At 36.7% G+C, this 12373-nt stretch overlaps 1 protein-coding gene across 4 annotated transcripts in view; it reads left to right on the forward strand.

Moving 5' to 3' along the window:
• The window catches only part of UBR1 (ubiquitin protein ligase E3 component n-recognin 1), a 72791-nt gene that overhangs the window by 26395 nt on the left and 34023 nt on the right, over nt 1-12373 (forward strand). For all 4 annotated transcript variants that reach the window (XM_065635014.1, XM_065635018.1, XM_065635017.1 and 1 more), the window contains exons 9-23: nt 91-198; nt 655-743; nt 1490-1588; nt 2269-2426; nt 3045-3144; nt 3472-3600; nt 4335-4515; nt 5461-5522; nt 5753-5863; nt 6824-6889; nt 7064-7165; nt 7756-7819; nt 8250-8374; nt 9303-9355; nt 11410-11512. In XM_065635014.1, coding sequence (XP_065491086.1) covers nt 91-198; nt 655-743; nt 1490-1588; nt 2269-2426; nt 3045-3144; nt 3472-3600; nt 4335-4515; nt 5461-5522; nt 5753-5863; nt 6824-6889; nt 7064-7165; nt 7756-7819; nt 8250-8374; nt 9303-9355; nt 11410-11512 — 1550 coding nt within the window. The remainder of the gene's footprint in view (nt 1-90; nt 199-654; nt 744-1489; nt 1589-2268; nt 2427-3044; nt 3145-3471; nt 3601-4334; nt 4516-5460; nt 5523-5752; nt 5864-6823; nt 6890-7063; nt 7166-7755; nt 7820-8249; nt 8375-9302; nt 9356-11409; nt 11513-12373) is intronic.

The raw sequence follows: 12373 nt of genomic DNA on the forward strand, positions 1-12373 counted from the left end.
AGAACACAATTCAGTAATTCTCATTTTCTTGGCTCATATAATTTAATGATTGAAGCATTCTTCTACAAATTAATAATGTTATCCCTGTAGGTGACTTCCGGCAGATCTTTTGTCAAATATGTCTCAAAGAAGAAGCTGGATCTGAAAAGCCATGCTTCATAAGCAAGTTGATGCTATGGGATGCAAAACTTCATAAAGGTTTGTGTATTCATGTCACTGTAAACTGCAGAGGCAAATTAATTTTTTGTGTATGTAACGACTGTGTGAAAGTGAATGAGTGCTATGCTGGTGGAGTTACATTTCTTTATATTTTTTATGTTATGGTTTTTGATACAGCCTTTATTTGCATGGCTGAGATAATTGATATTTTGGCTATGTATTTGCCTCCTAAATTTTTCCTGCTTTATGTATTTTGAAGCATCTTTTAACAAAATGTAGTTTGACTATGAGTGACTTGATGCTTACCTTGTGTTTTAAATACATGCCAATAAATGTTAAATATAGAAAAAAATACAGGAATAACTTTGTTCATATACTTTGTAACTATTTCAGGGCTTTTAATTATTTTTAATTATAATGTAATAATCTGTTCTTTTCCAAAAAAGCTGCATCTTAGTACAATAAAGTGATGTGCATTGTATTGGCTCTTCACAGGGGCAAGGAAGGTTCTTCATGAACTTATCTTCAGTAGTTTTTTCATGGAAATGGAATACAAAAAACTTTTTGCTGTGGAATTTGTGAAGGTAAATGGTTATTTGTTTTTTATGCTATGAATTCTTACTAGCTTTGTAAAATTTTCCACAAGCCTGAAAATTGTTTCAATATAAGTAATGGATTTTCAATAAGCAGAGCTTTAACAGGTAGCTTAGCCTTTATAGAGTGTATTCCGATGTCATTGGTTTGTTCCTTATAGTTATGTATGTATATATGCTCATTTTGAACGCAGTATTGTTAGTATTCTGTGTATCTTTTGAAATGGCAGATGAACTGCAATGAAACTGGTCTTTCTTTTTAAAAATTAGATGCAATTTTAAAGAAATTTATTGAACATAAGACCAAGTGTTTTTTGTTTTAGGGTGAGCCTTTTTAATTCTGATAAAGGTGACTGACACTTGATAGTTTTCTCTGGACTGAAAAAAAGCAAAGACTTACATTACTCACTGTACACACATTTTATAGACAGCTGTTACATAACTATCCATGCAGTTCACTCCAGGAAGAAGACTTGCTTTATAATAAGTCAATGTCTTTATTTATCCTTTTTTCAGATATTTAATTTCTTTTCCTGGGGAAGATTGGTTGTAGGAGAAAAAATATTTTTGTTCTAGTCTGGCAGAACAGTTAGATTTGTACTTATCTTCAGTATTAAGGCAGTGGGGCATGTATATTAATAGTGCAGGACATTAAGGTGTAATTACTGCAAATAAAAAAAGAAACATTTTTAATTGACTGTTGTTGTATTTATTTCCCCAATATTCTCTTCTCCTAGTATTACAAGGCATTACAAAAAGAATACATCAGTGATGATCATGACAGAGTTCTCTCTGTGACAGCACTCTCAGTTCAGATGTTCACCGTACCTACTCTGGTATGTACAGCCTGACTTGGCTGGAAACGTGAAACAGATTTGAGAATTGCTAGCAGTACCACATTTGCAGACTGCTGTGCTTGGCAGAGAGTCTTCATGCATTGCTGAGTTCAAAATGCATGATTTTGAGATTTGTTAATGCCAATATGAAAGCAGGAGCTTGAGTTTGTGAAAACTCATTACAGATGACAGAGGGAATGCAAATAAGTAGAAGTTTTAGGCAGTGTCATTCTCTGTATTAACTTCATATATGAACTTACTGTTCACATTTACCTTCTGTGTAACTTAAAACACTTGAGGGGAGGGACCAAAAAAATGGTTAAATGTCTTTTTGTGGGGGTGAAATATGTTAAATCCTGGGGCGTGGAAAAGATACCTGTAGGTTTAAAAGGTTATATGTTCTTTTGCCTGAAAAGCTAATGTAGAAGTCCTTTTTTACGTGATCTTTCTAGGAAAAATAGCATGTCTGTTGCACTGAAGCTGTCAGAATGAACAAACATGCTAGATTCATAGAAACTGTGTTCATACATGATAAATACTATTGGAGTTTTGGTAGCCTGGACTCTTTACAAATGCATAAAATAATTTCTAATTAAAAAGTCTAGATTTAAAGGAAAAAATATTTTGACAGTTCTCTTCCACAAAAATAGGAAGAAAAATATTTAATTTTCTTCTTGCAGGCCCGACATCTTATTGAAGAGCAAAATGTTATCACCACCATTACAGAGACACTCCTAGAAGTGCTTCCAGAGTACCTAGACAAAAATGACAAGTTCAACTTCCAAGGTTACAGTCAGGACAAACTGAACCGGGTATATGCAGTAATATACGACCTCAGGTAAGTGTAATGCTAAGAAGCTTGAGCAATTCTTAGAGAACTGACAGTAGGATGAGGTGTTTCAATTCAGGAATCTGATTATAAAACTGCTTTAAAAAGAAACCCCTCAAAAACCACACATGAAACTTTGTTGTTTTATTTTTCAGCGGAAATTTAAAATTTTGAAATACCAAAATTATATTCTTTAAAGATTTTTTTATTATTTTCACTGATATAATTCCATATAACAATTGAATTACTAAACAAAATATATCTACTGTAAGATAGTACAGCAAATTTGGCTTCTATTCATTATTATTCTGGGAAAGCTGTATAATCCTCATCTGCATAGCATTTTCCACTCTTACAGGTCCCAAATTACTCTAATAAACTGAGCAATGTAGAAGCAAACCAACCCAAATACCTTGGAATTAAAAAAAAAAACCTATTAATTTCAAATGGTGGAGTCACATCAAGCAAGTCTAGTTTTTGGTGAAAATTTTAAGAGGAGTTTGAGATGGTGAAGGTGATGTAGTGTGATGATGCAGTTGAATATGTTAATACAAAGAACACTTTAAATACAAGCAAAAGCAGAAGAGCAGTCTGAGCAAAAGATGATAATGTTTTCTTTGGGGACAGGTATGTCTTAGTCAGCAAGCCTACATTATGGACAGACCGTCTGAGGGAGCGGTTTCTAGAAGGATTTGTTTCTTTCCTAAGGATTCTAACATGCATGCAGGTACAACACATTTAAATGATTTCTTTCTAATGTCCTCTTATAAAGACATTACAGCACTTCTGTTTGCTCATCTTTTTGTCCATAGTGATATTGTGTATATAAACAATTAAGATGGTAAATTCTTCATTGAATTAAGATGGTAAATGCTTCAATCCCTGTCTTGCATGGGTGAAAAAGTAATGTTTACTATATAGAAGTAATATTAATCAATTTTAGCTACACGTATCTGAACAACTTATATTTTACCATTTGCTTATGGGATTTTGTGTCGTTTTAAGCCTGTGATCATTGACTTAGCTTGAGTATTTTGTGGCATCTCCATTTCAGGGAATGGAGGAGATAAAAAGACAGATTGGTCAGCACATTGAGGTGGATCCTGACTGGGAAGCAGCTATTGCTATTCAGATGCAGCTCAAGAACATTCTTTTGATGTTCCAGGAATGGTGTGCCTGTGATGTAAGTATAGCAATTGTCTGGGGTTCTTACATGCATGCCTTTTGTGAATATTCCTGATTGCTTTTTAAATACCGGCTTTTTAAAAAAGCTCGCTATTGTTCAATACAGATCTCCACAAAAAATGAGTCTAAAAGAATTAATCTGTGGTATGACACAGGGAGAAGGGATCTCAGAAGAAAATAATCTTCTAGCTGACAAAGCTGCACAGAGTGTCAGGCAAATCAAAGCGAAAATACACAATTCAAGATTTGGAGAACTAGGTTCATGGTATTGCTGTCAAGATTTAAAGTTTGGAAGCATATGGTTTCCATTTTTAATTGCAAAAGTGGAGTTCAGAAACTTTGCAGTAATTGAGTAATTGCACTGTAAGTAGTGTTAATCAGTGCTGGAGCTCATCCCTGTGCTGGGGGAAGGGAGAAAGTAATAAAATTTGTTAACTTAAAGATATTTTGAAGTGGGTTTCTTGCCTTTTTTTTAAAAAAAATAAAAAAATAAAAGCACATAGATTTTACAGCATTTGACAGAGTGACTTTTTGGACAGAAGCATATCCTTGGTTAGCTTTAGTGGATGCTCCACTGCTCCAGTCCAGTACTTCTCAGTATTAAGAAACAGAGTAGTAATTATATTGTGGATTTTTAGTAACTGTTTATGCTGTCAGAAAAAACAAGTGAGGAATTTTAGTGCATGTGTATGATTTTTAAATATAAGGCTGTGCATTTATTTCAAATTCTAGGAAGAGCTGTTGCTCAAGGCCTACAGTGAATGTCATAAAGCTGTGATAAGGTGCAGCACAAACGGCCGTTCACGGGAGAAGACGATGTTTCACCTGTGTGGCCACACTCTGGAGAGCAGACCTTACCGAGTGTCTGCAGATCCTGTCAGCATACATTTGCCACTGTCTAGGACCCTTGCTGGTAGGTGGTGTGGTTTGCTTCTATTGCTGTTTCAATTACGTTTATCATCCATCTCTGTTTCTTTATTTTAGAAAACATTTAGATTAAGTGCTTTGCAGATCAATCGCTCTCTGACTTTCTGGCAGTCTCATGATTAGGCAACCCGATTCCCCAGATGTTCCATTAAGGGAAGATTTCTCTCTCTCTCTCTAAAAAAAAAAAACAACCACACACACAAAATAACACCACACCCCAAAAAAACCCAACAAACCACATTTTCCATGGAGGTTGGAGAACATTTTTTAAACAGGAGAGAGACAACAAAGGCAAGAAGGAAAAGTTTCATGTTTTAATGACATCTTCAGTTTTGCCTAAATTAACGTTCGTTATTACTGTATCTTGAATTTATTTTCCAGCCACACATATCTTAGGGCTGTTAAAATGCTTCTCCTAAAAGACATGTGTTTGCAGCATGCCAGGACAGATTTCCAAAGGACCACAGCAGTGGGTGATTGCAGCTTTCTCTAAAATGCAAATAAAATCATATGATATTATTAAGCTGTAGGTTCTTTATCACATCATTTGATACCAATACTATCTGATAGGCCTTGTAGTCCTCAAATTCAATTATTACTGGTGTACAATTTAAATATGAAATTAAAATTTTGCTAATGCTATTTAGCATCTCAATGTAAATGGTTTTAATTAATTAATTAAATGGATAGATTTATTCATTAAAAAAATTGATTGTAAGACAGGTAAGAACTGTTGAGATAATGTCACAGATCATCTATCTTTAAAAGAAAAAAAAAAAGGAAAGTAACAAGTCTTTCCTAAATAAACTTGGACTTTTTTTTCTGTAATTCTCTTGAGTTGTAGATGATTTAGCTAACATTTAGAATGGGTTGGAGGAGAAGCTTAACTGATTTTGATTTATTTTCTAATTTTTTTCTGTTGATTTTGTAGGTCTTCATGTACGATTAAGCAAGACTGGAACCATCTCAAGATTGCACGAGTTTGTTTCTCCTGTAAGTTTGTGTGTGATTTTTTTTTTTTTTTTTTTTTTAATTCCCCAAACACTTCTTGTGATTTATACTCTGGGAAGGAAAAAGTGTAAAATTATGTCCTGTAACTTTCATGACACACACAAAAGTTATTTTGCAGCTGGCAACATGTCTGTTCATTAGGACTTAACACTTTTACAATCACTGACAGGCTTATTCTTGCTTGATTTTTTTTCTCCTTTTTTAAATTCTAGGAAGAGTTTCAAGTGGAGCTGCTCGTAGAATATCCTTTGCGATGTCTTGTCTTGGTTGCTCAGGTTGTTGCAGAGATGTGGAGACGGAATGGGCTCTCCCTGATAAGCCAGGTACTCCCTATAATAGACTGTAGTGAGTTAGTCCTAATGGAGTAGCAAGTGTTTCTCAGTAATGCTCCCAGCAGTGGTTTCATCCAGCGCAGAAAGAGGTCATGGAGGTCACTTCCACGCTAAACAGAAAGGTTTCTGGGTGAGAACTTAGATGACTTGGTTTTATTTCCAGCTTCATCAATGGTTTGCCTCCCTGCCTTAGACAAGTATTGTCATCTCTCTTATGACTGTTTCTGACTCTCTGAAATGGTGCTAATGTTACTGACATCTACTGTAAACTACTTGCAGATCTGATAAAGAAATCACAGCATAAGTACTGTTAGTACTGCCGCTTATAATATAAAATGTTAGAAGAACGTCCCAGTGTATGGTAATCATTATATGCAAAGGTTAAACTATTTTAATCTCATGCTAAACTTTTGAGTACCATTTAACTGGATGTAACAAGTATTTTATGATACTTGTCTTTTGGGCTTTTTTGTTGCAAGAATGAAACTAAGAGTCTACCCTTAAGTACTTTTGTTTTGCTTGCTTTGGCTTCCCTTTTTTATTTTGTTTTTCTTCTTTGATGGCAGAAATTTTCTGTGTTTACCTTTCACTGGACCCTTTGAAATCAGAGGAAACATTGGTAGCACCCTGTAGAATTGTTTCTCTGAGAACTGGGGTAGGAGAAGGAAGATGTTTTGACTTTAATCAGTAGCAGCTGTTAGAATTATGTTGTCTTGGAAGGGGCTATGAAGAAGTATGACACAGACTTTTTCTGGATTGGTGAAAAAACATTCTTCATTTCCATCAAAGCATACATTTGTTTTGAAAGAAACATGGGACTTTCCTTATTCAACATGGTACTTTTCCTGTGCTGTACAGTTCGAAAAAGTGTCAGACATTAACTGGTGCACATTTGATAGTGTATTACTTCACATCACTTCTCTACTTAAATTTTGTTCTCCTATTTCTCAGGTTTTTTATTATCAAGATGTTAAATGTAGAGAAGAAATGTATGATAAAGACATCATCATGCTCCAGGTATAATGTTCTAAATAATTTCTTGCTTGATTTGTATAATTTTCATGGATTTGTTTTAATTTTCAATAAATCTGTATGATTTTTTAAAATGTTCTTGGTAAACGAGTGTTTTTCATAATTAATGAAGAACTGTAATAATAACTGATGTTCATATTAGTTTGGTTTTTTTGATAGATAGGTGCATCTCTAATGGATCCAAACCAGTTCCTCCTGCTGATACTGCAGCGATACGAGCTTGCTGAGGCTTTCAAAAAGCTCAAGCCCACCAAAGATCAGGTAAATGACAAGTATTTCTGCTGATTAATCTGTTTACTTTGAGTTTATGGAGCATTATTAAGAAAAACTAGCTACTGTAGCTAACTGCCTTTTTATGACTACACTAAAAGTCGGTCTACACAGGACTTAGTGGTTAGATAAATGATTTTGTATTGGGCATCTGTAGAGGCTTACTCAAAATTAGCAAACAGGTTTTGCCCTCCTTGACCTTTATTTCATAGCACATCTGCCAAAATCCATCTAAATGACTATAAAATTTCTATGTCTCTTAAGCCATATTATGTGTTCCTATTTAGCTAGAAGTTTCTTGGATTGTTGTGCTAGTTCTTGAGGCTTGAACTTTTGTATAACCCTTCATTTGGGATACATTTTTAGCCGTTGTTTCTTTTCCTGCTCGTGAATCTTGCACTTTACTTGCCGAATAACATCTCCACTACAAGCACAGGCATTTTTTCCAGCTTGTTAGAATGGATGTTTCTTCTTCCAGTGCAGTGCTTCAGTGAAGCAGTGCATCTAAAGGCTGATCGTGGTGTCATTGGACAGATTTTCCTGCCTGTTTTTTTAAAAACTGGTTTCTCTGATTCTTGTAGGATTTAATCAAACAATATAACATGTTAATAGAAGAGATGCTACAGATTCTCATCTATGTTGTGGGTAAGTTTCATTTCTCTCTGCTAGTGTAGTAATGGATTATTATAGTTTGACAAAACAGGATTGATGACTTTCTTTAGCGTAGATTGTATGGAGAGGATACTGGAGAATGCCTATTTTAAATAGATGGTTCAGTAACACAAGTTTCCGTCAACCAGAAGCAATAGGAGTTGCATAGTGAAAAAAGCTGCGAGAGAACTTAATAATTGACTATTAGAGCAGAATATGAGGAGAAACTACATCTCAGCCCATTTTGTTAGGAAGCTAGTCTAAAAAAAACCATTTTTCCTCTCAGACACTTGGGATAAGTTTCTAGTATATGTAAACATATACTATTAAATATCCCCACAATAGCATTACCACTGTGCAAAATTCAGTATTGCTTTATAACTGTCATGTTTGCCATTCTTCTCCTTTTGATTCGCTCTGCTAGGGGAAAGATATGTGCCTGGAATAAGTAATGTGACAAAAGAAGATGTTATAATGAGAGAAATCATCCATCTATTGTGTATTGAACCAATGGCTCACAGTGCAATTACCAAGTCCTTGCCTGAAAATGTGAGTCCAGGTTTATTTACTTTTTTACTTAATTTACTTTTTCTTGTTTTATGTCTTTTTCTTCTTTAGCTTCCATATCTTTATATGGAAGCATTTTGTTTCTGTTATAAAGCTCAAGTGTTGGTTTCAGAATTACAAAATAGCATGAAAAAGGGGCTTACACACCTTAGTGATGCAAAGGTAAATGACTGGATTCAAGGATGGTCTAATCTGAAAGGCTTGTATGGGGATTGTACTTTTTGATGAAGAGTTGGAATTTTTATAGAATATTCAGCTGTAGTTCTCCTAGATTCAAAAAGAAAAGTTTTAAAATTCTGTCTTTTGGCCCTGTGGGACCATGCAGCCAGATTCTATTCTGCCATGTGTAAATAAATTTGATCCTGTAATTTTGATCACTTAAACCTGTGTAGATCCATTGGAAGTCAAGTATTGTACAGGTCTATTTGAAAGCACAGATTTCCTTGCCATTCTGTTCCAGCTGTTGAAATTCAAGCAAAGAAGAGGCATATGGATTATATTTGATAGCCTGTGCAAGTTTTCAGAGCTGACAATTAATGCCAAAAACCTTCAGTTTTACTGTAAATTAAGTAGTCTGGAATATTATTGGAAACCAGTAATGGGTGATCCACATTCACTGTTTCAAGAGACTAAAACTCTGGTTTTCCCTCCACTGAGGTTGCGTAAGGCACTTTTCTGTTTCTGGAGATCAGCTCTGTTATAAATAAAAATGAAAGTATTATCCATCTTTGGTACTTCTTATAGCTTGTCAGTTATGAATATCTGTTTTCTGAGTAACACTGGGCAAAATATATTCATTCATGAATTAAGGAATTGATCTACATCTGTATGTCTATTTTTGTTACACCTAGCATAATACTGAAGATATTTGAATCATTATGTATTTATCCCAAACTAAATCTTTTACCAGGAGAACTATGAAACTGGCTTGGAGAATGTAATTGATAAAGTGGCTACATTTAAGTAAGTACTTAGTATTAGTATTGTTTTATAAGTAGCTTGAATGTGAAATAAGATCTCTTATATTATATGGGTTAAACAAGCTGTACTACACAGTCTTTGTTCAGCTAATATTTTGCTGTCTTGAAATCTATACACTTTCAAATATGCATAGGAAAGAAAAGCATATGGAATATCCAAAGCTCCTGCTTTTCTCCTTTTGCCGCCCTCGTTCTTCAAATTCAGCTTGAGGAATCTCGGGAGTTTAGTTATCTCAAGTCCTATTGGAAAAATCTTCAAAAGTTCATTTTATTTCAAAGATGGTTGGGAACCTTCACAACTCATTGTACCTTTGACAATCACTACCTAATCATTGGTTTAGATGTTATAAAATTGCTAACTTGCTGTAACTTTCAGATGGAAGTTAATTTTCTTTTTAACCTATATGTATGCAAATATAAAACAATCAATTGTAGCAGTTGAGAAGAAATAGTTCAAATGTTTGCTATTTTTGTCACAAAAGTGTCTTGTAATTTTAACTGTTTTAGTATACCTTATTTGAAATTTCATGTGGCTTGCTTGTTTATGTTTAATCAAGGGCAACTATCGGTGTACCTAGGAATTTTGCTTTGGGAATTATATGGAAGGTTCAAAAAAATCTCACTGGTTGGAAAGTAGCTCTTTGTAATACTTGTTTTGTAACTTGGTTAAAGAAAGTAATGAATTTTCACAGAATCACAGAATGTTAGGGATTGGAAGGGACCTCGAGAGATCTTGTAGTCCAATTCCCCCACCGGAGCAGGAACACCCAGATGAGGTTACACAGGAAGGCGTCCAGGCGAGTTTTGAATGTCTCCAGAGAAGGAGACTCCACAACCTCCCTGGGCAGCCTGTTCCAGTGTTCCGTCACCCTCACTGAGAAGAAGTTTCTTCTCATATTTAAGTGGAACCTCCTGTGTTCCGATTTGTACTCCTTGCCCCTTGTCCTATCATTGATTGTCACCGAGAAGAGCCTGGCTCCATCCTCGTGACACCCACCCTTGATATATTTATAAACATGAATGAGGTCACCCCTCAGTCTCCTCTTCTCCAAGCTAAAGAGACCCAGCTCCCTCAGCCTTTCCTCATAAGGGAGATGCTCCACTCCTTTAATCATCTTCGTGGTCCTGCGCTGGACTCCCTCAAGCAGTTCCGTGTCCTTCTTGAACTGAGGGGCCCAGAACTGGACACAATATTCCAGATGAGGTCTCACCAGGGCAGAGTAGAGGGGAAGGTGAACCTCTCTCGACCTGCTAACCACCCCCCTTCTAATACACCCCAGGATGCCATTGGCCTTCTTGGCCACAAGGGCACACACCAGGACCCCCAGGTCCCTTTCCCCAACGCTGTTCTCTAACAGGTCACTCCCCAACTTATACTGGAACCTGGGGTTGTTCCTGCCCAGATGCAAGACTCTGCACTTGCCCTTGTTATATTTCATTAAAATTTTCCCTGCCCAACTCTCCAGCCTGTCCAGGTCTCGCTGGATGGCAGCACAGCCTTCTGGTGTGTCAGCCACTCCTCCTGGTTTTGTGTCATCAGCAAAGTTGCTGACAGTGCACTCTATTCCCTCATCCAAGTTGTTGATGAATAGATTGAATAGTACTGGTCCCAGTACTGACCCTTGAGGGACTCCACTAGATACAGGCCTCCAACTAGACTATGCCCCATTGACCACAACACTCTGGCTTCTTTCCTTCAGCCAGTTCACAGTGCAGTTTTGTACAATAACATCTAAAGTCTGAAATTCTAAGCCATAAAGTTAAAAAAAATTTACCTGTCAGAGGCTATATGGTGTGCTGTAGATGGTATAGGCTAGAAATATTTTGCTGCTGGGTAGGATTTACAGTAGTAAGTAGTCTTGAAAATTAAAGACTAATAACTGTACTCACTCTATGCTCTGTATAAGTTAATGAAGCAGCTATCGCTATTCCACTTCTTATTGACATTTCCTTAGAGAATAAATTGGTTTGTTTACGTTCAAAGATGTTCTGAACATATATTATTAATCTGTATGTCATGAAATATTTCTCTGTAAGGAAACCGGGTGTGTCTGGCCATGGAGTTTATGAACTGAAAGATGAATGCTTGAAGGAGTTCAATATGTTCTTTTATCATTATACTAAGACCCAGCACAGCAAGGTAAGCTGTTGTAAGGTTCACTCTCAAAGGTTAAAAAATAGTACATACTTATCAATGTCTATAAAGAATTTTGCTGAATCAAAGGAATTAATGGAATCTAAAGAAACTTATTCAGTAAAAAGTATATGCAGCTGACTTCAAAACTAAGCTTCTAACGAAGTCAAAGTTGTTAATCCAAATCAACCATGGTATGGTTTGCATTAGTGTTTTCTCTGTGGTGACTTCTGTATTAACTCCTGGAGAAGCTGGCAGCTCATGGCTGGATGGGTGTACTCTTTGCTGGGTAAAGAACTGGCTGGAGGGCCGGGCCCAAAGAGTTGTGGTGAACGGAGCCAAATCCAGTTGGTGGCCGGTCACAAGTGGTGTTCCTCAGGGCACAGTACTGGGGCCAGTTCCGTTCAATATCTCTATCATTGATCTGGATGAGGGGATTGAGTGCACCCTCAGTAAGTTTGCAGGTGACACCAAATTGGGTGGGAGCGTTGATCTGCTGGAGGGTAGGAAGGCCATACAGAGGGATCTGGACCGGCTGAATCATTGGGCTGAGGCCAATTGTATGAGGTTCAACAAGGCCAAGTGCCAGGTCCTGCACTTGGGTCACAACAACCCCAGACAGTGCTACAGGCTTGGGGAAGAGCAGCTGGAAAGCTGCCAGACAGAGAGGGATCTGGAGGTGTTGATTGACAGCCAGCTGAACATGAGCCAGCAGTGTGCCCAGGTGGCCAAAAAGGCCAACAGCATCCTGACTTGTATCAGGAATAGTGTGGCCAGCAGGACTAGAGAAGTGATTGTGCCACTGTACTCAGCTCTGGTGAGGCCCCGCCTTGAATCCTGTGTTCAGTTTTGGGCCCCTCACAACAA

Source organism: Caloenas nicobarica, chromosome 5 (assembly GCF_036013445.1).
Source record: "Caloenas nicobarica isolate bCalNic1 chromosome 5, bCalNic1.hap1, whole genome shotgun sequence".
NCBI lineage: Eukaryota > Metazoa > Chordata > Aves > Columbiformes > Columbidae > Caloenas > Caloenas nicobarica.